General features: G+C 43.5%; 2 protein-coding genes across 3 annotated transcripts; both read right to left on the minus strand.

Moving 5' to 3' along the window:
• Window positions 1-5922: 5922 nt before the first annotated feature.
• On the minus strand, window positions 5923-14951 carry laptm4b (lysosomal protein transmembrane 4 beta). Its single transcript, XM_035428417.1, has 7 exons — window positions 14570-14951; window positions 12637-12754; window positions 10775-10848; window positions 10060-10182; window positions 9774-9872; window positions 8448-8543; window positions 5923-7399 (listed from the first exon to the last, which is right to left on the minus strand). The coding sequence occupies exons 1-7, from the start codon at window positions 14660-14662 to the stop codon at window positions 7325-7327; spliced, it is 678 nt and encodes a 225-aa protein (XP_035284308.1). The 5' UTR covers window positions 14663-14951; the 3' UTR covers window positions 5923-7324.
• Window positions 14952-16690: 1739 nt separating this feature from the next.
• On the minus strand, window positions 16691-26740 carry mtdha (metadherin a). Of its 2 annotated transcripts, XM_035430448.1 has the most exons (13): window positions 25922-26740; window positions 24840-24938; window positions 23325-23409; window positions 22824-23006; window positions 22554-22604; window positions 22065-22217; window positions 21852-21932; window positions 21235-21315; window positions 20863-20987; window positions 20150-20257; window positions 19849-19938; window positions 18971-19076; window positions 16691-18529 (listed from the first exon to the last, which is right to left on the minus strand). In XM_035430448.1, the coding sequence occupies exons 1-13, from the start codon at window positions 26282-26284 to the stop codon at window positions 18459-18461; spliced, it is 1596 nt and encodes a 531-aa protein (XP_035286339.1). In that variant the 5' UTR covers window positions 26285-26740; the 3' UTR covers window positions 16691-18458. The 2 variants fall into 2 exon arrangements, with proteins under 2 accessions (XP_035286339.1, XP_035286340.1); XM_035430449.1 differs by lacking the exon at window positions 19849-19938.
• Between the last annotated feature and the right edge of the window lie 63 nt (window positions 26741-26803).

A 26803-nucleotide genomic window follows, 5' to 3' on the forward strand; every position in this document is an offset into this window, starting at 1 on the left:
CGGAACGTTTGCAGCCGGATACACGATGGACTCCTGGAAGGAGTGGAGGGTCGTGCGCCTGTCGATCCTTTCCGTTGAGGATGTTAAAAACGTTTACTTGATTGGAATTATGATAACAGGCTTTCTGCTGTTTGGAGCTGGCAGCATCCTGATTTATCGCAATGTTCAGAAGGCGTTGGCAGCACTAATTGGGAAGCTGCCCGCCATTGAGGAAATGGGCAGGGCTGTCAACACTCAGACTCAAGCGATTTGCGAGCTCAATCGCAAACTGGATGCGATTGGATCGCAAATTCGCATGATGGATACCAACTTGGAGAAGTTGTTGGTTCGGCTCACTGAAATGGGCCATCAAATCGGATGATTGGAACAACGCAGAGAACACCACAGGGCTAAAGGTAGACGCAAAATGCAGAAGTCTGCCTGAACCCAAAACAATCCTTATCTTCATTGGCTCCCCCACATCGGCCTTGGAAGGCTGATATCTCTCCACTCTCCTGGATTGTTATGCAGACAGATGCTCGGCCCTACCCCCACCTCCCTGCTCCTATGAACTTTGTCTCTGGATCAGGACTCTTCGAGGTCGTCTCCACGGCAACAGCCGTGTCCTTGTCATCATTATCAGAGGGCAGAGACAATGTTGAGACTGTGGTGGAGATGAAGTCCATGGACTTACACACACACGTACACGAAGATACATAACACACACACCACCTCCTACTCAACGCCTTCTTGGCTCCCACCCCCCCTCCCTCCCCCGTTACAGTGCAGTCTGCTGAGGGTTGATGCGATGCGCCTGAGCGGCGGCGCGCTCCCCCCAGTGTCTGTGCTGCGACACTTCCCCTCCCCGACACCCTACCCCCTACCACATGTGCAAGTCTTCGAGTTTTGTTGTAATGTTTGTAATGTTTTTATGATGTTGCTATGTGCTGAGGTGTTTCTTCGTTTTAATGAAACGAGTGCCCTCTCGTTTCATTGAAAGGACTGTTTTTTCCCTCCTCCTTCCTCCTGTTCTCTCATTTCTCATCTAATAAGTTGGCGCCGCGGATGGCTGCCTTGGTGTGTTGACCAAAACATTCCTCGTATGTGTAAACCTACTTGGCAATAAAACCTGATTCCTGATTCCTGATTCCTGATAACTGTGTGTAAATTTCATAGCTCATAATTATGCGCCACAGGGCACTGAACTTGTACAACACAGCAAGAGAGAATTCTAAGAAATGGTTGTTAACACTCTTTTTACATTGCATCAGCAACATTGGAAGATAATTTCATTCTCATGCTACACTCTTACAGTGCACTCACTTCAGATAAATTAAATGCAAGGTTTCAGATGGATTTCAGCAGTCACAGAACTGAAATGAACAGTATTCCTTCACAAGTAAAGGTTTACGTACACCAGCAGAGGCTGGCGTCACTATGCAGTTGCGTGTAAATAACTTCACTTGAGCAGAAAGGCTTTGAACATCGAAGAATGAATCAGTGTGACAATATGTTTGCTGTAAACAGAAATTGCTGCGTTCCAATTTCATTTGTATTAAAGTGTGCAAGCACATAGTGACTTTCTGTTCAGCCGTAATACCTACAGTCTGTGTGCACATCTAACAGTCTGGCTCACGCTCTCCTAGGAAGCACAGGCTGCCAGCCACGATATTTTCAGAGTAGCTGGTATAAAATTAGATGAGTACCAGCATGTAAACAAGTCCTCCATCCCTGGGCGGAGCTACAGCTAATGATGCACCACCTCGCGGAGCTTTTGGCCACAGTCAACAAATTCAATACCAGACCACTGGACTCTTCACATTAATGTGCTGGACCCTGTATAATATGCAAGATGCAGAGCAGCGTGCAATCAACATGCATCCCTTATTGAGTGTTTTAACAGCAAGTAAAAATTAACCTTGGGTAATGTATTTTAGTTTGATATACAATATCTGCACGTACCACTTGAATGGGATTTTATGAGATAATCAATCCCAGAAAGTGACCTAGGTGTAGAAGCATGCGGCCGCTGTGCTGTACACAGCAGTTTACAGTGATGGGAGGGGCTCAGGACTAGGGAACTGTCATGGGCTGCCATGATAAAACAACGAGCCTGGATTGCTTTGAGGCAGTCATGGCTTAACAGACTGATAGCAAGCATCCTGTAAAAGCTCACAGACAGTAAACATGCAGCAATAACAAGTCTAGTGCCACAGTAATTGTTTTGGTTTGTGTAAGAAACCTTTTTAAGTTTAATCTCTCTCAATGGACGGTGAATGTAAGTTGTAGCTACACGCCTGCAGTAATTACAAGATGTGCTTCCCACAGTCTGGTGCTCTAGTTAGTTCTCAACCGTGCTTCTGAGATTACGTGCCAGCCCTGTGGTAAACAGAGTATCTGGCACATCAAGGAGTGTGTGTGTGTGTGTGTGCGTGCATGTGTGAGTGTGGGTTTGTGTGTGTATGTGTGTGTGCATGTGTGCGAGTGTGAATGTGCATGTGTGTGTGTGCGCGTGTTTGAATGTGCATATGTGCATGTGTGCGAGTGTGTGTGTGTGTTTGAATGTGCATATGTGTGTGTGTGCGCATGTGTGTATGTGTATGTGTGCATGTGCATGTGTGTGTGTGTGTGGTGTGTGTAGGGGGGGGGAGGGAGGAGGCAATATTCCCATCCAGATTTCCAGAAACGGAGTACCAGACATAGCATAGAGAGCAGAGGGTGAAGAGCTGATGCTCACACATGCTGAGATACACAGCAAATACTGAAATAACATTTAAATTGAAGCAGCGCTGAAATGGTGAGCACAGTGATGAAAATGTTTTAGGAGGGTCAAAAGACCCAAAGTTAACAGTGTCTGTTTGACACTCACTGACAAGTGCGCAAAGAAAGAAACATTCAAAACAAATCAATCTGAACAAAACAATTTATTTTTTGTATTTGAGGAATTTCAGGCTTCTCTGCAAGATGGGTTCAATGGACCAAATATAATAGAAAACAATCCCTGGCAGACCTTTATACCGCAGCTTTAACGAAAAGGCAAGCCTGGATGAATCAAGTGCATCTCTGTCTTCAGCCCTTTGTCCCAATTTCAGCGCAGGCTTACTAAGCCTAATTCCGTCTTGTCTATATATATCGAATCATCTAACATCACTGAGCACGTGCAGTATGCATGAACCCAGCACAGTTGCAGGACATCATGTCATTCTTTCTGCTTTCATAAATGATTTTCCAAATCAGCTCTGAGCCCTACTTTCAATACTAAACAATACTACACAGTTTCTGTGCTCTTGGAATCTAACAAGTGCATACTATCAGTTGTTGACATATCTGTCATTTAAAGACACATTATTTTTTTCCCCATTATTCTACAAATTGTGAATGTTATATTACTGGCTGGCCTTTCTACCTTTCAGGAAGCTAATAAAACAGACCAAGTCCCAGGTGCATGTAGATTGGTGATGCAGACTCCAGATTGCCTCTCCATCGGCTGTGTAGTCATTGGATTCCTTATTGGCCCCTGATTGACCAGTGGAGTCACTCTCATGTGATTGGATGAAAAAACACTGCTAGCTGGGAAGCTTCCCTCCCTGGGTGACACTATGGGTAATCAATTTATGTATCACCATATGGCGCTCCTGGCCACAGTCACTACTGCCACTGACTGCTGATTCATTCTGAATAAGGAGAAATATATTTGGATCCAAGAATGCCCACACACTGTGTCCCCTCTGCAGAGGGTTTTCTCTCAGTATTTTAGCATACGTTGAAAGAAGAAAGATTTTAAAAAATAGTAGAATACAATGTAAAAGTGAGCCAACGGATGTCAAGGAAGAACCCCATTCCTTGTCTGAGGGTCTGTAATTATAGAAAGGATCATACCCTAAAGTGAAGAATGGTTGGGTCCGTCATGGTGCTGGCAGATTTGTGGTGTTCAAAGTTGGAACGATTAATCTCAGACCTTCAGGGGAGGGGGCTGTGGAAGGGCAGTGGTCAGTGGGCCTAGAACCCCCAGGATGGCTTCCCTTATGGGGGACCTATGGATCTGTAGAGGGAAGAGATAACAGAATCTCAGGCTCCCTTTGGGTGACCTTGTTTACTCACAAAACAGAAACAACTTAGTAACTCAGTAAGACACTGGTGACATAGCACTGCATCAGCAAGCTTGTCATTTCTTGTCTGTTACATACAGACAACAATGGGAGGAGTTTCCTGCACCTCTCTGTCATCATTAATTGGCATTGCATCTGTGTCTTCAGTAATGGTAAAAGTTCACTTGGCTCAATCTGAGGGGTAGTGTGTTTGAATCATTGGTTGGTCTGTTCCTACAGCAACGTATGCATATTACTACAATGTATAAGATGTTAAATTTTAAGCAATGTCATGTTTTTGTGCATGGAAGAATGTGCTAAGTCTAATTATGTAATACAATGTAAGAGCCTCTGTGTTCAAATGGCTGGACATCTTATTGTGAAGCCTCTTCTTTGTGGTCTCGGTGAGCTGACTGTTGTTGAATTACAATTAGAAGAAACTAAGCAACGAATGCTGTGACTAACAGGTTTCCGGACGCAAACAGGAAGGGGGTTTCCGGCTCTTCCTGTCACTGGAAAATAGCCAGAAAAAGGAGCTTTCTAAAGGAAACCGGATATTTCAGCAAACATATTCTGAGACGTATAAAGGCATATAAAGTGACTAAGGCAGAATGCCTCAGAGGGAAAGTTTAAAAGTTTGCAGGCCATGGACCAACTTAAAGCACATTTGCCTCATGGGAAATAGAGTACTTTTCATGGTTTAAAGTGAAGGATATTTTTTATTTTTGACCAGTCAGGTTTTCATTGGCACGTATGGGGGGAAGATGTCCTTCAGAGCACACATAAACTGTCTGGGACAGTTGAAAATATACAGTAAAACTGAAATAATATTATAAGAAGCCCAGAAAGTGAACCAGTATTTTAACTGTGAAAGCACCTTGTGAAGATAGTGGATCAATATCTTTACAATGCTGGCATTGACATTAAGTGAAATGTTGGCACATTTGAACAGAAAATAGGTGAATTAATCTCCTTCCCTAATCCAAGCAGGTAATGCCACTTTCTCCCCAACATCCTACAGTGGACATCCTTCAGTTTAATCTGCTCTGATCCCTCATCACAGGAGGGAGGGAGAGAGAAAGAGAGGGGGGGGGGAGCTGCTCATATCTATGCTTGTGTATATTTTTGGCTGGACCGCAACAGCCCTATAAACGTGAATGTCTGTGACTGAGTGACTGAGTGACTGAGTGAGTGATGAAGTTACACCGCGCATGTCTGTGACTGAGTGACTGATTGATGAAGTTACACCATTGGTTGGCCGGTTTGGTCCAGCCATATACTAGGTTTGGACCTGGTCTTGTTATAAGTATATTCTGTAGCTTTCTGTTTGTCTCTACCTGTGTGTAAGCATATTTATGTGAAGGTGTTTGTTTCTGAAACTGTGTTTTGCAATTCTAGAGACAGAGAGATGCTTGGTCCAAGTGCAACATGTATAACATGCTAATACTTCTGCCCCTTCTGTTCATAATGGATGGGTATAATTTGATGCCACAATCAAAAAATGAAATGTTTTGTGTAACAACGTGGAAAACCTAAGGTGAAAAGAATTCACTACAATACTGAGGTTCCCATTTCTGGCACTGATAATGCCTTGTCTAAGACAGAGATTAACTTTATTAGCATTTAATCATTTTATTTATCAGCCACCTCCTTGACCTAATTTTCAGTAGTGCCTTTGATAGCATGAAGGTATTATTCATACAGAGTTCTGGTCAGTTAGTGATCACCTTCAGATTCTTTACCCAACATGCATAGTGTCTCCCCAATTCTGAGATTGGGAAGCACTAGTGCCAGACACTGTAATACCAGCATAATCCAATTACTAAATAAAGCAAAGAGGAAAAACACATACAAGGTCAATTGTAAGGTCTTTTTTTATTTGAATAGAATAAAAACAGTTTGTTGAGTGATGTCATTTTCTAAGATGCTTGGCGCTGTCTACAGTAGTCAGTACTAATAAAAATGGCAAGACGTCCTTTATCCTTCTTAATTAAACAGTAAACTAGACATACTCTTGCATAGCTGGGCATGAAAAACTAATTTCATATTGGGCCAAAGCTCAACAAAGTCTTGGAAGAGTCGTATACTGTCATTAGACATTGCATGGTACTAGCTGCATATAAAATTCACAGTAAGGTTCCTTAAACCATATAATCCTTCACAATCATCTCAAAACAGACTAGCGGTTGAGAGGTATTGAACATACTACAGGGGTCACACGTTAAAGTCTGGTACGCTACGGTTTGCTGCCTTGGGTCCAAACCATATTAGTTGTAAGTTATGTTGACTTCTGCATTCATATAAGAATATCAGATTTCTAGTGTTGCTAAAGGCCTCCGATGATTTAGGACTAGCGCACAAAATCTGCACCTAGCAGGTAAAAAAAGAAAAAAAGAAACAGCTCCACAGTACAAATTTACAGTACAAATAGTGAAAAACACAAACTGCTGACACTGACGCGTGCAGTCAAGACTTACTGGCCTTTTACATGGAAATATTTTCATAATATTTACCATCTGTATGTACAGAACATCTGATATATATCACAGATCATTATAATGATCACTTCAGATTTCAGGTGGGTGTAATTCTTTGGAACCCTCCCATTCTCTGAAATATTATGTACACTGTTTTTAAGTATATAAAACACCCAATAATCAAGTTTCGGAAATCTGAGACTGAACATGGGCAGTGAATGAGAGGGGCAAATCGAAAAACAAAGGGTATATTATTGTATGAATGAAATTAACATCCATGGACCTACTGATGATACAAGCAGAGTAAAAAATGATTTATTTTACACCATTGAGGGTTTTTGAATTGTGGTACTCAAAATCTGTCTTCATACAGTACATACAGCCATAGGAAAGAAACAATTTTAAAAATCCTTACATTCAGTGAGTACCAGGGAACTTTCCATTTTAAAAAAGGTTATTATTACTTCTATTATTTTATTATTACCTTGCCTCATGTTCTGCACTCGATTTAGAGTTTTTGTTTTCCTCAGATGGACTCATTAAAAGGTACAGAGAGAGACAAACATAGGAGCACACGACGTTGCTTAAAGTGCAATAGGACTTGAAACAGGAACAAATTATCGGGAAAATCGCGTGGATGGAAGACACCTCAAAGATGCACTGATGTTTCCAGAGAATGGAAGAGAACGTAACAGCCTTTTTGAGTTTGCCGTAACAGTGGATGAAAAGGTGGGGTTCCTGTTAGTGGGGTGTCGGTGGGGGCGGAGGTGGGGCCCTCTGTCACGCGGAAACGTACTCGGGGGGAGGCTCCTTTGGTGGGACGGCCACAACTTCATCATATGAGGGTAGCAGCACCTGCAAAAAAAAAACCATGTCAGGCACCGTGCTCTACGTGTGTGCAGTGTGCTGCGAAAGACTTATACAGCAGTTTGGTTCTCAATCTGTGTAAAACTTTAGCAGTGACGTCTCTTCAGCCTCCACAACCGTTTCTTGCACCACTGGTCGCTCATTTTTAAATTCCATTTCTTAAATACAAAATGCATCCCTAGCCAGGACAAGGCCTCATAAGTTCACACACCCTGAATATAGTCTCTAAACATGTGCATAAAGCAAGCTTTCCTACTTTTTGGTTTGGACAAAGGGGCAATATCAATCAGGATGCATTGTCTCAGGGGAAACAAATAATGTAACCTTAATCTAAAAAAAAAATCATCCGTCATTGTTGACTTGTTCCATTTTTTGAGTAATTTGGGATGGGATGGGATGGGATAAGAGATTTGGGTTGCTGTGAGGGCGGTTCCTGGGGCAGTAAATGGGCATATGTGATCAGCAGGGGATTAGTGAAGGCAGACAGTAAATCTGGGGTAGTGTCCCAATGCCCTAGTTGAACAATGACTCATAGTCATGCACAATGGCAGGTATAACAGTAATCCAGGAGTGGCACAGGTGAGAGGAATCTACTGCACTAGTTTAAAAGAGGGTTATCAACCTTTAGAATAGCAATGTAATCTAGTTTTCACAATTTACTACACTGCCAAATTATACCAATTATATTTCAGAGTAACCAACAAGCTAATAGCTTTTACTGAAGTATTTTGTTGGAAAAATTGAATAAAATATTGAATATTTATTAAATATTGACTTTAAGACAGTGAAAATAAACCGACAATGTAAAAAATATACGGTAATTGGTAAAAATATTTCTCAAACTGTCTAGAAAACCTAGAACATCCACCTGCAAGCAACAAAATCCCTTCCAACAAAGGAGTTGAATAATTTTAAATAGTATTGCTGTTAAGATGGCAGACTTCAAGGAAAGACAGATCAAAGTTGGCAGATTCAGCCAATCATGGCTAATCAAGGGAGCAGAGCAGAGCAGGACAGTCCTGTAACAGTCACTTACTGTGGTGTCATTTGTGGTGACATACACCAAGACCTCAGTGGCACCTCTTCTGCTCACATATCTGTAGCAGTTCCATACACAGCCAATCAGGTAAGCCTGTAGAGAGAAAGTATATTTAGTATTAATTAACAGTTATTTATATAACTAAATGTATTTGCTATATTATATATAAAGGTACATATGTACGTATATATGTATGTATGTATGTTTGCATCAATGTGTATAATTTGTGTGTTCTGTGTGTGTGTGTGGGTGTGTGTGTGTGTTTGCATATGTGTGCGTATGTGTATGAATTAAATGTAATAATGGCTCAATATATTGGCATATTTCATTAAGACAAATGGAATTCAAACATAATACAGGAGTTCATATGATCTATCTTATGAGTGCCCAAACACTTCCAACCACATCTGACACATGGTTCAAAATAATTCTAAACACAATGGAAGTACCCTCTCTTATTCGATCACCAACTGATTTCATATTTAATTCAAAATGAATTCAAGTTCAAACTCAGTTAAGACGAAGATGAGTTTTAACACCTGAATAAATGTCATAATTAAAAAGAGAGCAGCTGGCTGCAGTAACTCTGTCTCTCTACCAAAGAAAACAGGCACATGCCAGGGCGGTCCTGGGCCGAGACGCGGTCATAACTTTACAACCAATGACAGTGGCCTCAAGCCAAATGTACAGCACTGACTCCCTCCCAAAAACCGAGACTCCAACAACACCACTGACACACCTTAAGCACAATGCTAGGGAGACAACTGTCCTCCCATATCTCCTAAGGAGATACATCTATCAATATGAGAGAGGACTCAAACCCACAGCCTTCCAAGAATAACTCAAACCTGAGAAGCACTGGCGTGCGCTGAAGCACTGCTGTGAACTGACACATCTGGTTAAGGCACTCATGCGTGACACAGTGATGCAGCCTCGGGTCCAGATCTGCTCGTGTAATGAATGTGGGCGGGGCTGGTTCCCACAGGGTGACACGAAATTGGCCATGAGACATCGCCGCCTCACTGATTAACGTGCATGCTGCCCTTCCACAGCTGACCCAGACCCAGACTGTTAGTGTTAGCAGTAGGCAGGGCAGTAGCTAGGAGGCGGCCTTTGGAAAGAATGTTGCTCTGGGCCCCCATTTTTAATAAAACAAACTGATTTTTTTTTTTCTGTGTACCCCCCCCCCCCCCCCCAAAGCTGTGGGCCCCTAGGATTGCCACCACTTTCCACCCCGCTAGTGAAGGCCCTGGCAGTAGGGTAGAGCTGTACAGATATTGGCTTCAGGCTGATCTGAGGATGGGGGGGCATGACAGCGCTTACCTTGAAGGTCAGGATGCAGCCGACGAAGAGGAGCACCATGAAGAGTAGGCACGTGTTGTTCGTGGACATGATCTCCTCTTTGTAGGGGAAGTTCCCAGGCTGCCGGGAGAAGGAAGGCATATGCATCAGAGACACCTGCGCATGTTTTGTGCAATTTCCTTCCTCCAATCTAAAATGGCCAATCACAGCACTGCTCTGTGTGCTTTAGCTACATAGGCCACTTGAGAGCCCCACCCCCCTGATTATTTGAAAAAATTTGAGGAATCTGAGAGCCTGGATTACTTACCAGCTGCAGAAGATAGTCCTGGATGGTGCTGGGGTAGACCACAACACTAACTGCAACCAGGGTGTTAAGGACAAAGTCGAAGATTTGGTAACAGAAAAACGGAATGATCCAAGCAGCATGTTGCTGTAACGGTGAAGAGAAATGTATACTGAAGTTAGAACAGAAACACATTCACCAACAAGTCATTTCACCATTTGACAGAAATTGAATGTCTTCTGATGTTTATATATGTAATGTCAGCCTCACAGCAAAATCAATACTTTGACAAACGCAGCTATACTAAATGATTGGCCTGTTTTTTCCCGTGCTTAGCCAGCTGGTCTTATAGTTTATATTTGCTCAGGGCTTTTGAGTTTTACTCAAATCCAGCCACATAATCAGCCCCACGTCTGCTCTTGGCTTTAATACCGTACTACGTGTGGCTATTCTGAGCAGGTCTATATTTGTCTTGTTTTCACACGCCAGGTTTAGACACATGCAGAGGAACTCAATCTGCTGGGAAACAATGTGTCTGCTATTATAATGGTTTTTTACTCTAACAAAAATTTAGACCCAACATTTACTCAATTTGACTTTTGAACTTATTATAATTACTTCTACAAATAATAAATCACTCCTGAAAACGTGTCTTGCACGCGCACGCGCGCGTGTGTGTGTGTGTGTGTGTGTGTGTGTGTGTGTGTGTTTTGTCACCTTGCACGGAACGCAGGGCTACCTTATATGCACCATATGTTGCCATCCCACATATTAGGATCATAAGCAGGGAGATGGCTGCGGCAATGCAAATATCTAATAAGAAACAAAACAAAAACATCTTATTAGCACACAAATGATTACATCATCACAAAGGGCTTCACAGAGCTAGCAACAGCATAGTAACTGCTGAGGGCTTTTTTTCCCCACCAGTTCAATCGGTTTGACTAATGCCACTTGAGCATTCACTCAGCTCCTCAAACTCATGGTTTCTGTAACAGAGGAGTGCTGCACTGAATTTTAATAAAGTCTTCATTGTGTCCACTGTGTGGTGAGCACTGCAGCGCAAGTGACTGCGGAAACGCTTGCCAATCTCGGGGTCCCGCTGTCACCCTGACCTTTGACACTATCCCACAGTTCCTGAGCATAGAGGAGAACACTGGGGTAGACGCAGGGGGGTGAGAGTGACTGTCTCTCTTTGTTTCCCCCTTTCTCACTACTGTTTGTGTTTTTAAATTAGCAAAGATCTTTTAAAATAAAATAAAAAAAACTCTTTCACCCTGTCCAATTGCATCGTTTTCTGATTTGTACTGAATCATCAGGAAAAATTGTAACATTTTAATGTAACCTATACAAACTGGCATCCCACATGAACAGGTGAGCGTGTAGTACTCTCAGTCCTACTGTCTCGATATAGACCAGAACCTGATGCCAGCATAGCCAGTTAGCGCAGTTAGCGAAACCCAATAATGTGACAGGTCTGAACTCAGCACGGTTAATTCTGGGGGTGTGAGAGATCCAGGAAATGCTCTGCTGGCAGACACCCCACAAAGGAAGAGCTCAACCCGACCGCACTGATGTAACTTACGTAATGCCACGCACATCAAGGCCCAAAGCGTTCTGCCGGCTATTACAGACGCATAAACGTGTGGCTCACAAAGGGGCTGCCCTGCCGTACTGCATGTACCGCGCCAGCACGCTCAGAATAATCCTGGGTACAGTCGTGTCAGCGGAACGAGATTTAATCCGGCCCATCTGTGAAGTGCCCGTCGGATGCCCAGGGAGCACTGTGGTGTCTGTTACAGAACAGAGCCGTCGTTTCTGCGCGCCCGTTCCGGGCCCTGGCGCGAGCAGCCAGGGGCAGCAGCCAGGGAACGGCAGGAGCGCCTAATCCCGCACAACTGGGACAGTCAGGCTTAATCAGAGCCACTGCCGCCCACGGCGAGAGTGCAGTCTACCGATTCCCCTACGAGCGTGTGTGTGTGTGTGTGTGTGTCTGTGTGTGTGTGTGTGTGTCTGTGTGTGCATTGGGGTGCTCAGAAGGTTTCTGAGCTTTATTAACACAGCTGGAATGCAGCAGTTTTGTTTTAAGAAGACCAGGTTTACCGTTCTCTGAGTTGTGTTCAAGATGAGACATTGGGCACAATGCCTTACGGATCCAAAAAGCGAAATGTCAAATATAACGATTTGGTGGGCGGCAGTTCATTGATGAGAGACCAGTGTGCTGCTTAATTTGTGGATATGACCCACCGCTTGTGCTTTATTGATCCTGATAAAAGCTTTGAACTAGTTCACGAGATTCTCAGAGTTGCAGATCTCAGTACTGATGATACTGTCACATACATCAGAGTCTGTTGACGCGGATGTTATAGCTATGTGCCCAGGTGGGTTAACGTTACAACATGCCATAACAGTCAAAGTTTGTCACATCATAAATTTATGTCAGTTAGGGCAAGTCAATGCACAGTTTGTGCAATAGATGACTGATACTAAGGCGAGTTTGCAGTGTCTTGGTATTCAGCCTTGGAAATTGAATTGGCGGCACTAGTATTATTTTATACAGGTATTGATTCTGGTTCATCATAGTAATGTTCCAACACTTACTGGCATCGTCCATGACATGGAAGCTGTTGGCCAGCTCGGCCCTGGTCAGGTGGTAGTGGTACTGGTCAGGGTCGCTGAGGGCCGTCAGGAGGATGAGCAGCACTACCGCATTGATGAGCTGCAAAAGCAGAGCAAGCTGAATGGGATTCTGGAAAGGGTGCCTTAAGTGTCTGAGCCTTTTACCTCTGTACCAGTGAAATATTAGAAAATCCCTTTGTTCTCAACAGTTGCTTTGTGAAGGGGACGACATAGGCTACATTTACATTTGATGCATATAAATTACACATTGAATCAATAAGACATAAAACACTCACAACACTGCAGATTATTGCTGAGAGAAAGACCAAACTTACATGTATGGTATCATTTTCTTTCATTCATATGTTATCACAAAGATATACACACAAAGTATAATACTCACTGCTCAAATAGGCCGTTTTGTGATTAAATAACCTTGCTTTCCCTGGCAAATAAATCTTTAATTAAAAAAAGTAGTCTAGTTTTATAATACAACCCAACCCTGTAAATTACTAAAATATATAAATTAATTGCTCCATTATACTCCATAGCGCGTCATTTTTCACAGGACCCTCTAGGCTGTGTGGCTACCCTGGACTGCTGCCAAGAACATTACGAATTCACAGTAGTGTGTAGACCGCCCATTGTGTGCAACTGCTCCGTGCTCCAAAGCAATCCAGTGTTGCCCTTCCGGTCGATTTAAAACAAAATACAGAATATAGATGTTTACGCTATTCAAAGCAGGTGAATCGTTTATTTATTTATCATTTATTTATTTATTTATTTATTTATTTATTTATGTTGTTCGTTTTGTGCGATAAGCAAACGAATGGCTTTGTGAGAGAATATCATGTTAAACGTGGTATCTGCTACCATCAATACGACAACAGCAACGCTTTGGGTTACAGAGCACTGGGACCGCACCATTAGCGCCGATTACAGCAAAGGGTGCTCACATTCCCACAATTTACAATCCAAAAGTGCTGGAAACATCACGTCTTGTAAAAGCCGAACATGACGAGTTGAACAGGACCTGGCAGTTGTAGAATAACCTATACCTTTGCCCTGGTAACACAGCAGGATGTAAAATAACACTTTCATATTTGCTCTCTTAGTAAAAGGGAAAAATGCATATGTAATTCTGAGCAGGTACACGGACATGATTTAAGGACTACAATAATCTTTGTTTCATACAACCAATGACAAATCTTTCCAAAGAAATAAAGTGGTAAACTTTCAATGTTCGCATTCCTTATGGTAAGCATCAGGCCAGAAATTCAGGAATATTAAAAGCCTATTGCCACAATGATTTCCTCACTTCCAGGATCTATTCTGTCCACATTTACATTTTTGAGTTTGTTTTGCCGCTCCTGACCGCTACCGAATGCCAGTTAAAATATTTTGTTACATACGAGAGGGCGGACGTTTTTAGCTAGAGGTCAAGGAATTATCACCCTAATACTTCTATTTATAACCTATTCCACAAGATCTCCTTTGCTAATTAAAACGAACATGAACTTGAAACTATGTTATACCCACTGTCACATCATCACGTTGTCAAAAATATCGTTGGGGTCGAAGTCCTTTATGAACTGTAATTACCTTCGGGAAGGCACTTGTGATTGGTATTTCAACTTCATAATAGTTGGTATTTGTTAAAAAAGAGAATGTCGCAGGTAAACAGACCATTTCGATGCCACTGTTTCAACTCCGGCTACATCTAGGTATTCTAACAGTACTACAATAAAAGAAGAATGAGATAGGAGCACCCGTGGTGTAGAAGAGGAAGATGAGAATGGCCAAGCAACATGGCGTAATTACCACGTTAATTTCTCGTTATAAATTGAAATTACCTTAACTACATTCTAATAGTCTGATTGTTTAGCATGCAAACAATTAATCAAATTCAACTCACCATATACCATATCCCCAAAATAATGGTTCCCGTTCGGACATGACAGCAGAGACAGCAGCTGGTCGAGTACCATCGGTCCCACGGGGAAATCATCTTTCGGTGTTGGAGAAAGCTATTTCATGAATGCAATGAGTATTAATGGTTTTGTATTTTGTTCAACAAATCGACTATCTGGATTCTCGTCCTCAGTGTAGCTACATTCAATCGGAACTGTCCGAAATCCTTTGATGCTTCCGTAGTCTACTTTCCCTCTCCGCAGCACAACATTATTCTAGCTCATCTCCACAACACGTGACCCAAGCAGGATTTACACTGGGATGCCAAAGCTTGTGATGCAATTCCTCGTTTGACAAAGGGTCTAAATTGATGTCTGGGAAAATCACGAGTGAGAAAAGCGTTATTTAGTATCGTATTGCTCATCAGTGAACGTTCGAACAATAGGCTACAATAAGGACATGCAGTCTAACCAAATAATTGGTTAACCAAATAATTATTGCAGCCCTATTGTGTTCTCGGTTACCTCACAGAAAGCAGCTACTACACGCACAACTCCAATCCACTTATGCAAACATAAAATATTCTAAAAATTGACTTAAATGGAATCTATTTTAAACAGATCAAGAAATTATCAACATTAGAAGAATCTAAGGGCGAAGCTCAGCCTGAGTTATTTTCGATGACCTTCCTCGCGTGACACTTCAGGAACATTCTGTTATTCACAACCAATTTGCCGCAACCCACCCTCTGCATGGAATCTCTCAGATTTAGCGAACTGGAAAATGGTTTAAAAGGGAAACATTTTAGACAGTTTAGTCTGATGATTGACAATATGGCATTCTCTTTACAATACCTAGATCCTAGCTTTCCAGCCTTCAGTTGAATGACCAAACTACCTCTCAACTTTTTCTACAAATTGCTTTTCATTTTGTATGGAAATACTTAATGGAGAGCACTTATGGCCAATGCAAAATGTGCGTATAAAGAGGCAAAATTGCTTAATCAAGGCAATTAATAGGCATGGTCTTGCCTTCTTGGAAAGTCTATAAATCTCCTTATTTCTACAAAAAGACATTGGAGTTGCTCTATCAGTCATAATTGCAGCAAAAACAAGTGTACGCATTGAACGGTGTCCTCTTTTACTTCACCAGCAGAGATAAACATGGTAATCCCCTAGATGATTGCTTAAAAATGGGGCATCATTCATAACGCTATTGCAGGGAGGAAGAGGGGGGAATGTAATATCCTGCAGGAGCAGAAACGTGCTGACATTGGCTTGAATGTCAGATTACTCAAAGCCTAAATGAAATGAGAAAAAAAGGAAAACGAGGGCAACCTTCTCGTGCCACGAGACAGAGCTAGCACATTGACTGGAACTGCTGGATCGGTATTTGTGCCGGGAAATCCTCCTGTCCAGGCTTCAGCGAATGACACAGATTCATCCGAATCGCATTAGCCTCATGTTCATAATCACGATAGGACCCATTATACGTTTGACGGGAGTACTCCAAGAGCGGAGCACAAACGCTGTACTGTACCATAAATACCCATTTTCTCAGGCGGTATAGCTGTAGCGATGACGACGAGCCCTATCCCAAGGAACGTAAAATTTTATGAGCATCATCCCATTCACAAAATAATCGCCCAATACAGCTGACACTTTAAAATGAAGGATCCAACTAGTGATATTTCTATTTTTGAAGGGTGTGAACAACCCATCTACTCAAGGGAATTCACTGCAAAATGTAGAAAAGGCAGTGTAGTTTCACTGTTTAAATACAATCCATTACATTGGTTTTTTCTTTCATGTGAAAAATAATTTGTTCAACAACATGCAGCCAGCTATTGGCAATACTAGGATAATACAGGATTACTACAGTTTTAATAGAAATCTGTATTGACCATAATCACACATGACCTCCAGAGATTAAATAGCACTTGCACAGGGATCAAGGGACATGCCATTTTCTATAAAGAGTAGCTTTACATGCAATCTCTCATCAGGGAGAAAGTAGGTGTTCAAACACATAACTGATAAGTATTGAGACTGGGCTAAAGCACGCTTATGTGCGAGTACTCCTTCCTCTGACAGCGCTGCTATCAAGCCAACAATCAAAAAGCGTGTTCAGCAGATCAAGTTTCAATTTATTCAAACAAATCAATTTTCGAAATATCATTTCAATTAACAAACACCTTAATACATATGTAATCGTACTGGTTTCTACAGGCCAGAAACAGGCAGAAATACAGATTTAAAATGTAGTCATTATTTGTTTAGAAAAAAAAAAAAAACAACAACCCAACAGACCATCACTAGTAAGGCAGGGGTCTCCTGAAGCTACTCTCCAAGTACCTCCATTAGCGTCGACAGACCGATCCACAAATGGACTGCACTAAAGAGCCGCAGGTCTGAGTACTGATGCATTGTGGGACACTTCTCTCACTCAAAGGCCTCATGGAACAAGGCCCTGCAGAGTAAAGCATCAGCTCCATGTGCATGGTCCACTTTTTAAACACACAAAAGGCTATGTACAGTGAGTGGTACTCCTCACAGCATTACTAGTCGTTAAGAAACAGCCCCCCCCCCCCCCCCCCCCCCATCTTTTGTGTTTAGTTGCAGTGTCCAAGCGTGTTTATGGGTTTCATGCACAAGTAAACCTATTTCTGAAGTGAAACTTAAGATCAGCCTAGTGGAGCCCCTCTCTAGTCACTGCCCTTGCCACTGACAACTTGAGAGGATGCGGAAAAACTAGCAGTCAACACGTCTAAAAAAGCACATCATATATACTTACAGGTTAAGGCAATAGAATTTCATTCCTGAAAACCATTTGAATAAATCGGATCCACGTGGATTAAAGCTGTTCAAAATGTCCAACCCTTTCCTGGTCACATGACATAGTGCACTTCACGAGTGAAAAACAAAAAAAAAAAAACATTCAGGAATGACATCTTTACATTCTACCACAGTCTTCTAAATACTGTAATGTAAGAAAATGTTCAGGAGCTTCGAGCCAGGAGCACAGTGCACTGACAGAACAGACACCGTCCACAGACAAGGCCCTTTGAGCCTTCACAGACAGCATGGCTTTTTTTCTATTTCAAGGAGGTCACCAGAAGGTTCAGAACTAACCATCAGGAGTGCAAGGACAGAGTCAGAAAGTGTCCTCAAACAAGTGGTATTTCAGTAACAAATCTAAATCAAGGGAAAAATGTCACTAAGGGAAACATCTCAGAGTAAGTTACACAGAAAAGTCTCAAAAGAAATGTTTAGTTTTCACAGGCCGATTTTGAGAATTAACCAGATACTGTCAGCTTCAGCGCGCTACTGCCCCTAGTGTTGTCTTTGGAGTACTTCATATGCTATTCATTTCTACGGCCTGGATCAGCTGCCACTTGCAGTAAACGGCAGCAACACTGTCACGTGCAATACGCGAAAAGCATTCAAGAGCAGGTCTACTGTAAGAGTCGAGGACTTGTTTCATGATACTTTTCAGTTCAAAGCAAATACCGGCCACATATTTAAAACAGGCAAATAGGCGTATCTAAAACAGGTAAACGTACATCTTACAAACCGATTTACATCAGAATTGAGAAAAAGATTTCTATTCGTGTGCCCAACTGCATGTCAATCAGAAATGCTAATTCCTCCTTCAAATCGAGCAGCGGGTCAGAGAGTGCAGAGAGCCAGCCGAGCTCTCAGGACCCCAGGAGCTGTACTGGGATGTCGGAGCTGGTTCGGCTCCAAAGTTTTTTTAATTTTTTTTTTTTTTTTTAGCATAAAAAAAGTACAGTAAATTTTTTTGACTTAAAAAACACTGTACACTCCAATTATTGCATGAATAATTCAGAACTGGTTTTGCATATATATCATCATCAGGACTCCAGGTCAAACTCATGTTTCTCTTCTTGCCTTCTTTTTCTTTTGGACTTGCTTTGGAGGCTCCCAGTTCTCTTCAGATTTTTCTAGAAGGGAACCGGGACAAAAACAATGTAAGAATCAGGCCAAACATCACACACACAGGTGGAGATCTAACCTGCCAGCCGGCCAAGCCAGCTAATATGTTAAATATTAGCAGCAGAATTTTTTTTAACAACTAGCCAGTCCTCTTCATTCATAATGTGATTTCTTCATAAATATGATTTCTCATATGCTGGTTGTTAGAAGCACACTGACATACAAAAAAATGGCAGGAAGATTTTCAACGCTATTCCTTTATATGCAACCATGCCACTGTACACTGACAAAGTCCTTTAATTACAGTCCTCCAATTAATGCACTGTAAGTACCAGGGCTGAGGTGCTATACTACTCCGAATAAACTTTAGCTGGGATATTCCTCTGTGAAAGTCGCCCAGGAGCCAGTGTGAAATGTAGAGGTGCAGGTGTCTGTCCGATGGAACTCACTCTGTGAGGAGGGAGGGGTGCTGTTCTGCTTGGCAGTGGGCAGCAGGGTCTCCGGCTCAGGGAGCCTGTGTGGCACTTGTGAAGAGGGCTTCTGGGACAGGCTCTCCTGCACAGAAAACGGTCACAAGCGTCACTCCGTAGAAGTCAGCAAAGCACCATACAGTCTGAAACATCAAAAACTGCACTTCTGTCTGGGGCTATCCATGAGCTGGTTAGGTTCCATTACATTTAGGCATTTAGCAGAAACTTTTATCCAGAGTGAATTGCACATTCTTTACATGCAATTTACACAGCTGGACATTTTCCGAAGCAGATCAGGTTATGCATCATGCTAGTGTATAAGGCAACGGCCCACCTGGGAATCAAACCTGCAACCTTGGAGCCACAAGCCCAGGTTCCCAACCATTGTGCCACACTGCTGCAGCACTAATGCTAGCAGCACTAACGCCAGCTGCACTAATGCTAGCAGCACTATTGATAGCAGCACTAACAGCTCTATCGCTAGCAGCACTAATAGCACTATCGCTAGCAGCACTAACGCTAGCAGCACTAATAGCACTATTGCTAGCAGCACTAACGCTAGCAGCACTAACGCTAGCAGCACTTACGCTAGCAGCACTATCGCTAGCAGCACTAATAGCACTATCGCTAGCAGCACTAATAGCACTATCGCTAGCAGCACTAATAGCACAATCGCTAGCAGCAATAACGCTTGCAGCACTAGCAGCACTATCGCTAGCAGCACTAATAGCACTATCGCTAGCAGCACTAATAGCACTATCGCTAGCAGCACTAACGCTAGCAGCATAAACCCTAATGCCGCGCAGGCTGGGCGTGGGAGGGGGAAAGCACGGGCGCGCCGAGCTGCCAGCACTGACGTCGACTAAAGCGGGAGTCCCATAGCGCAGCGTCTCCTGGACCGGGGGCCTCAGCTCCTCCGCTGCCTCCTTCTCCGGCTCTTCAGACTCCTTTCAACAAAGCCACGCAGAACCCAGCGTTAGACCCACTGCGCCAGCTGCAGCTGCGCAGCCAAGCGAGGACACGCCGCGCGCGGCTCAACAGCGCGCTCCTACAGAGCCCCGCCAGCAGGCCCAAGCACACGGTCTGCGTCGCTCTGGGGGCCGCCCCGCTTCAGTAAAAGGCTTAGCAGCGGTGTGTCTCCACCCTTCTCCATCTCACCTGGAGGGTGGCGCCAGCATCCTCCTGTTTCTTCTTCTTTTTCTTCTTCTTCTTGGACTTGCCGTCGCCCTTGGAGGCGTCGCCCTTCTCCTTTTCATCGTCAGACGCCTGACGGGCAAAAACGCAGCACGGTCACAACACAAAAACTTGATACGTTTGAAATCTTACTTCTTACTGAAGGAAAAAGGAAGAGCGCTAGAGTTCAAGGGAGAGAAGGACAGCGAGTCCACATGCAAGTCCATATCTCAGACGTGGGCAACAAAGGCCGTATCTGTTTCTGGTTTTCTAGTCAACTACTGTATTTAATTACTTAACTAGCTCTAACATTTAAGCCATCTAACATTTACGCTACATTTTTTAATAAGCACATTAATGACACCCAAAGACTCTGTCCCTGCATGACACGTTTTACTGTGATCATATCCGAGAGATACACAGTGCTGGTGTCCAGCCAGTTAACTGTTTTAGGCAGGCTAATTGGTGGAAATAAAAACCTGCACAAAAAAGAAACAGTCCACCCCTGCCACATCTCATGAGGGGTAGATGTTACTTGGGTTAGCAGACACTGCAGCACAGTAAGGCTGTAAAACAATGACTGAGAAGACCTTGCAGATTCACTATACCACTATGATAAGTGTAACAATAAGTACAGCACTGAGGCCTTCTGAGCTTCAAACACACGCCTGCCTGCACGCACACCAAGGATGACTGACCTTCACAGCCTCAGGGGCGGAGTCCTTTGGTGGGGCGGAGATCTCTGGTTGGGGTTCCTCATAATTCCCCCACAGCTCAGAGGGAGGGTTCCAGTCCGAGCTGGGGTCCACGTCTCCCATCCCATCTGGAAGTGTGCGCGCACACACGTGCATACACAGAAAAAAACACTCTCAGTAACACAGAAACACAGGGCTCAAGCCCTCACACTCCGCAATGACAAATACAAAGTGAAATCCTGTGGTCCCAAGTATGCTTACTTTTCAATAGATGCATTGCCACTTCTAGAGTTAATCTGCTGAAAACTAGAGCTAGAACTGCTTCTGTAAGTAGTGCCTAGCATGGGCAAATGTTAAAAAACAGGGCAGACTTACTAAGGCCAGACCACTGGTCATCCACAGGAGGCTGAGAGTAGCACTGAAGGACAGCAGCAGGCTGGGACACTGGCTCTTCTCCTGAGAGCAAAAAACACAGCACATATTGTCTCTATGGCCCAAGAACCTTTAATATCAGGAAAATCAACTTTCATACATCAATGGTCTAAATCAGTGGTCTCCAACCCTGGTCCTGGAGAGCTACAGGATCTGCTGGTTTTTGTTTTCACCTTAAAATCAGCACCCAATTGAGACCCAAGACACCAGGTGAGTTGAGTTAACTGTGTAATCAACTGCTCTAATTGATTCATGAAGTGCAGAGTCACTATGAAAACCAGCTCTCCAGGACCAGGGTTAGAGACCACTGGTCTAAATATACAGGTTTCCTGTCAATAATTGCCCAGTTTACACCTGGCAACAATCAATGAGCAGAAACAGTGGCCCTGAAGATTGAGACCAGTGGTCTGAATAAGGGATACAAACATCTGGCCCTTGGGCCCTGTAGTACTGCTAGTTTTATTCGACTCTAATCAGGGACTGATTTAAGCCAGGTGTGTAATCTCTGGGCAGTCAGTGACATAACTGGAGTGTAGACTGTGTGTTACGACAATGATTACCAGTAGTGTTCAATCCAATGACAGGCAAGGAGACTGGATTCAGGTCCTTCTTCAACCTCCCATCTAAGCCACTCCAAGAACCTGGCAGAGGCAGACATTTGACAGACATTATTCAGAGTGACTCTAACAGGGCCATGAAGTAGCATGCTTTCTAAGAAAGTCCACATTAAAATGTCTACTGCGGGGAGCCGGTAAATCATGCACTGCTAGTACCTGCAGCCTCCGGCCCCCAGGCATGCGGGGGCTCCTTCGGGATGTTGGGCCACTTTTCCCCGTCCAAGGAGCTCATCTGACTGGGGAGCTTCATGGCCATGTCGTTCCACCCCCCGCCATTCACCGCCAGCGGCTCGCTCCAGTTGGCTGTCACTGGAAGAGAGACGGCAATGTTTCCCCGCCGACCAAGGTCACGTGGGCCGCTGAGCCAATGACGCGCTCTTGCAAAACCAGTGGCTCCCTGGAGATCATCCTACCATCCTGTAGGTTTTCATTTTCAGCCATAATTTAGCACACCTGATTTTAAGTAGCAGTGCGATGTGATGTCTAGCTGTTGAATGAGGTGCGTTTTGTTAGGGTTGGAGCAAAAACCAACAGGACGGTAGATCTCCAGGTCAATGTGGTAGAGAACCACCATGCTAAACATTCACCGAAGACCGGGCAGAACACACACATCACGGAGAGCCCTTAGCGACAGCAGAAACTCACCCTGTGATAGGACGGCTTCTCCTTTCCCATGCTTCACGTGCGGCGGCTCACCTACGAGAGCGGAAGAGACATCGCTGGAGCGCGGAAGAGGGTCTTTTCGGGGGCATATGTACTGCACACCGCAAGAAATTACAAAATGACTGACCGTACGTCCTGACAATGTGACCTCATTAGTGACCTCACGGGGGGCGCGTGGTAGCCCGTGTGAGTGAAGCGGGTGAAGGGTTTACACGCGCAGAGGGGGGCGGGGGCTCCTCCTGGACGCCGTACCTCTGCTCTTCCTCAGGCCCGTGGGGGCGGGGGCGGGGGCGGGGGCAGGGACAGCGGGCTGCTCTGCAGGCACTCTGAGGGGGGGGTCCGCTCCTCCGGGGCTGCCAGACTCGTCGCCGGGCGCCTTGTCCTTCCGCCGCTGCTGCCGCTTCTCCCGGTTGCTGACCTTGGTCTCCCAGGCGCCTGCCACACAGTGATTAAAAGGGGAAAGAGAAATAAATACAAAAACTTAAGACTCTTTTCCTCCCACCGTATTTTCAGCAGGGGTGGGCCTGTTTCTGCATCTGATGATATTCAAATCTGCATAATGCTACAGTACAACCCAAAACTGTGAACCTCAGCAGCCATTCTGACCGGTCGTCAGAAACGTCTGTAAATGCCCAATATCTTCCATCTCATGCAAACTGTCTAGGCCAGTTAAAAGATACTCTTAAACCTGAAATATAAAACTCCAGACAGTGAACTCTCTGTAAATCAATAAGATCATTCATGTAGTTTTACCTTCATCTGGCTCCTTCCCATCAGGAGAGGATGCGTTCACTACTGACTTGGCCTCGGTTTTTGGTTTCTTCTTGTTTTTCTTTGCCTACAAAAAACAAATAATCTTTCTCTCTAATCATTCAAATAAATATCAAGTTGACTGTGATCATTACAGTTTAACTGTGGTCCTGTATGTTAGTGTAGGTTTAATGGGACCCTTTGGCTGTTCCAACAAAAATGACTGGAATTGGTCATTTAACATGTACTGCAGTCTACAGGAAAATGGGGCTTGACACTGTTTTGTGGTATTATATATATATGTATGACTAAACCGCCTCCGCAATACAAATTTTATATTCAGAGACCATACTGAAGATAGTTACATTCACATCCAAACAGAGGTAGCTGCAGCTTGCAAAAAGCTGTCCTATATGCATGCAAAATTAAATTAAATGAAAGTGCAAGAATGGAACATGGAGTTCCTTTCTTTCATTTTCATAGAAACCCACAGCGTGCCTTTCAAATGCAGCTCTGAATCTCATCAGGATTGTAGCTGCACAGCAGGCATAACAACGGGATGGATGTACAATTTAACAGACTGAGAGTGTAGCATATTTTTCACACATTACATTTCAGCATTTAGCAGAAGCTTTTATCCAGGGCAACTTCAAAGGGTTGCATTTAAAAAAAAAAATTTTTTAAATATTTTTTTAAATACACACATTCGATTTATGCCACCACATATTTTTACTGAAGCAATTCAGGTTGTGCACCTTCCTTAAGGGAATGATGGCAGCATCCAAGCTGGGAATCTAACCCATACCCTTTCAGTTAAAAGCGTAGCTCCTAAGCACTATGCTACACCGCTGCTCTGTGTAGTCAAGGACAGGGAAAGCGTGTGGTATTTCCCAGCCATGAGGGTTCTACCCCACTTGCTCAGACTTGCTGCATCTGCATACTGAGATGACAGCCCAGCATTGCCACCTGGCCCCCCAAATCATTGCCCTTTCAGAGAGCCATGGGCAACAGTAATACCACCACCAGGCTAGCACCACAAACCTTTCATTTTATTTATCGTCAACAGAAAATGTAATGTTAACTAACTTATAATTAAATTATCACATGCAGTGGCTGTGGTTTGCATGTGTAAGCCATCTCTTACACTCATGAGATGCTTATTTGGAGCTAATCCAGCTCACAAAAAAAAGAGTCTTTAGTCCCAGCTCCCCAATTTGCAGAGCAGAGAGTGAAACAGGAAGTGCTCTCTACTACAGCAAACATGAGGGAGAAAGTGAAAAAACCACTTAACTTCACTGCATTAAAGCTTTTTGGGAGAAGCGCCACTTCACTACAAGTTTAATACACTTCCGCTTTCATTCCGACACCATCACCGAGAGAGCGGTTTATTCAGGAAATCCTCATTTACACATTCACAGGTGGACAGAAGCATGGCATTAAGTATACTAAAATAGTATACTGAATAGTATACTGAAGAGGTGACAGTTGCATATCTTATGCAGCGTAAATGCAACATACCTTTTCAGCTTTGATATCTGGGGATGGTTTCGGGATTTCTTCAGTAACTTTATCAGCCTCCTGAAGCTCTGGTGGCGTACGGCCGTTTGACTGAGTTCTCTGTAGGCAGAAAAATGTTACAGCACAAAACCATTTTGTTAGAGAGCATCCATTTCTGCATGTCAATACTGGTGCATGCAAAAAATGTCAAAATAAACATTATTCTCACAGTATTGGGAACAGGTTTAATTAACTTGCATACAGACCCTTTACAGTTTACTCTGGATCTACCAAAGCACTTCACTCAAATACTTGCATAATGAGACAAAGAGAAATTATAAATTCAAGTACTAAGCAGCAAGCTTGAAAAACGAAGTGATGGGAAGGTAATGGAAAAGAATAATTCCTAGTCCTAACTGGGAACATTTAAATAAGTTAGCTGCCGTTTGGGTGACTGTGCTACGTACAAAGAGCACTGATAGGTACAAGATCCTTGTATTGAGAGAAAACAACATAATTTGGCAAATACACCAGTATATTCTTACCGGAGATAGTGGCTTGGTTATAAACTCAAGTCTTTGCTTAAAAGCCATCTAAAAACATTATGTTCGAAACAAATTCGTCGTGCGGTCAGCTGGTTTGTAAAAACCAGGAGCCGCAACGAAAAACTCAGTAAAATCATATTAACGTTAGCTCAAGTTGGGGAAAAGATTAGCATAAATTGTTAGCTAGCCAACGTTAGCTGGCTTTAGTTTAAGTGCACTCAAAATCCGTTGCCTTGTTACCGGTGCTATCAAGCAACTGTGTCAAGTCAGGCAACTGCCCGAGATTTAGCTATCGTCCATGCTGCAAGCCAGTGGGATCACGTATCTAACCGCAGCAAGTGATTTTCTTCCCCTTAAGAACACCACAATAAACCAATAATCATTAACCTATTCGAAGCGGTTTTTGCTTATTCATCATTTAAGCAGACAGTACCTGACTGTGTCAATAATACATTTTGGCAGTGCAGCCGATATAACGTTAACTGGTTAGCCATCTTGCTAACTGGCAAGCTATATAACTTCAGAGGACTAGCGTGAGTTGGCTTGATAATCAGTTACCTTTTCAGTTGGTTTCTTTTTGTTCCTTTTCTTCTGATCCTCGGTTTTGACAGTTTTTGTCACCAAGTCCTTTGTGCTGTCGCTGATATCTTCATTTGCCCGTGCTCCACGTTTCCTTCCACTGAACAGTCCGTTGCAGGCCGCGGCCCAAGAAAACACGATCAGAAGCAACCCAATGACCGCCGTTAAGAGAATAACCCAAGACGGATAAAGCTCCGGCTTCAGACCCAAATCTACCCCGAGCTCGGAGCGGAGTAGGCCTAGGCCGGAGGACAGTAGCTCTCTCAGGCGACTCGATATCAACTCGGCCTGCTGAATCACTACGTCCTGCCAGCTCTTAGCCATCTTCGCCTCCGACACCATCAAGCCAGAGAGCACACTTGGGAAAATCTACCACCAGGGGGATCAATTTGACAGCATCGCCTCCAACAAGGGAACAGATACCGCTAATGTTACGTTAGCAAACAACCGAGCTTGCTACCTTCTAGCTAGGTAGCTAGGTCTCGGGCTAGCGTGCTGGCACGTTAAGTTTAAGTAATATAGTTTTTCTCTGTTCGTATTCCCAATTACCTCGTTAGTTGACGACGGAAAACTGATATATGAGAACAATATTAATACAAAGTCCAAACAAACGGGAAGTGGCGGTTTCTATAGGTTAAACTACGAGCACTTAAGGTGCTTCCTCAGTGCCCAAAGCTGCTCGCCAGCTTCTAGTGCTACCGAACTACTACGGCGTATAATACAAGCAGAATTAATGCGACGTCACAATTAAAATGGAAGGGTGAAATTTAGGGAATCCTGGGAAAAGTGGATAAATCATACAGAAATTGTATGTAGATCATGATGACTGAATGTCGCAATGCTCGCCACCTAACCCATCGT

Source organism: Anguilla anguilla, chromosome 8 (genome assembly GCF_013347855.1).
Source record: "Anguilla anguilla isolate fAngAng1 chromosome 8, fAngAng1.pri, whole genome shotgun sequence".
Lineage (NCBI taxonomy): Eukaryota > Metazoa > Chordata > Actinopteri > Anguilliformes > Anguillidae > Anguilla > Anguilla anguilla.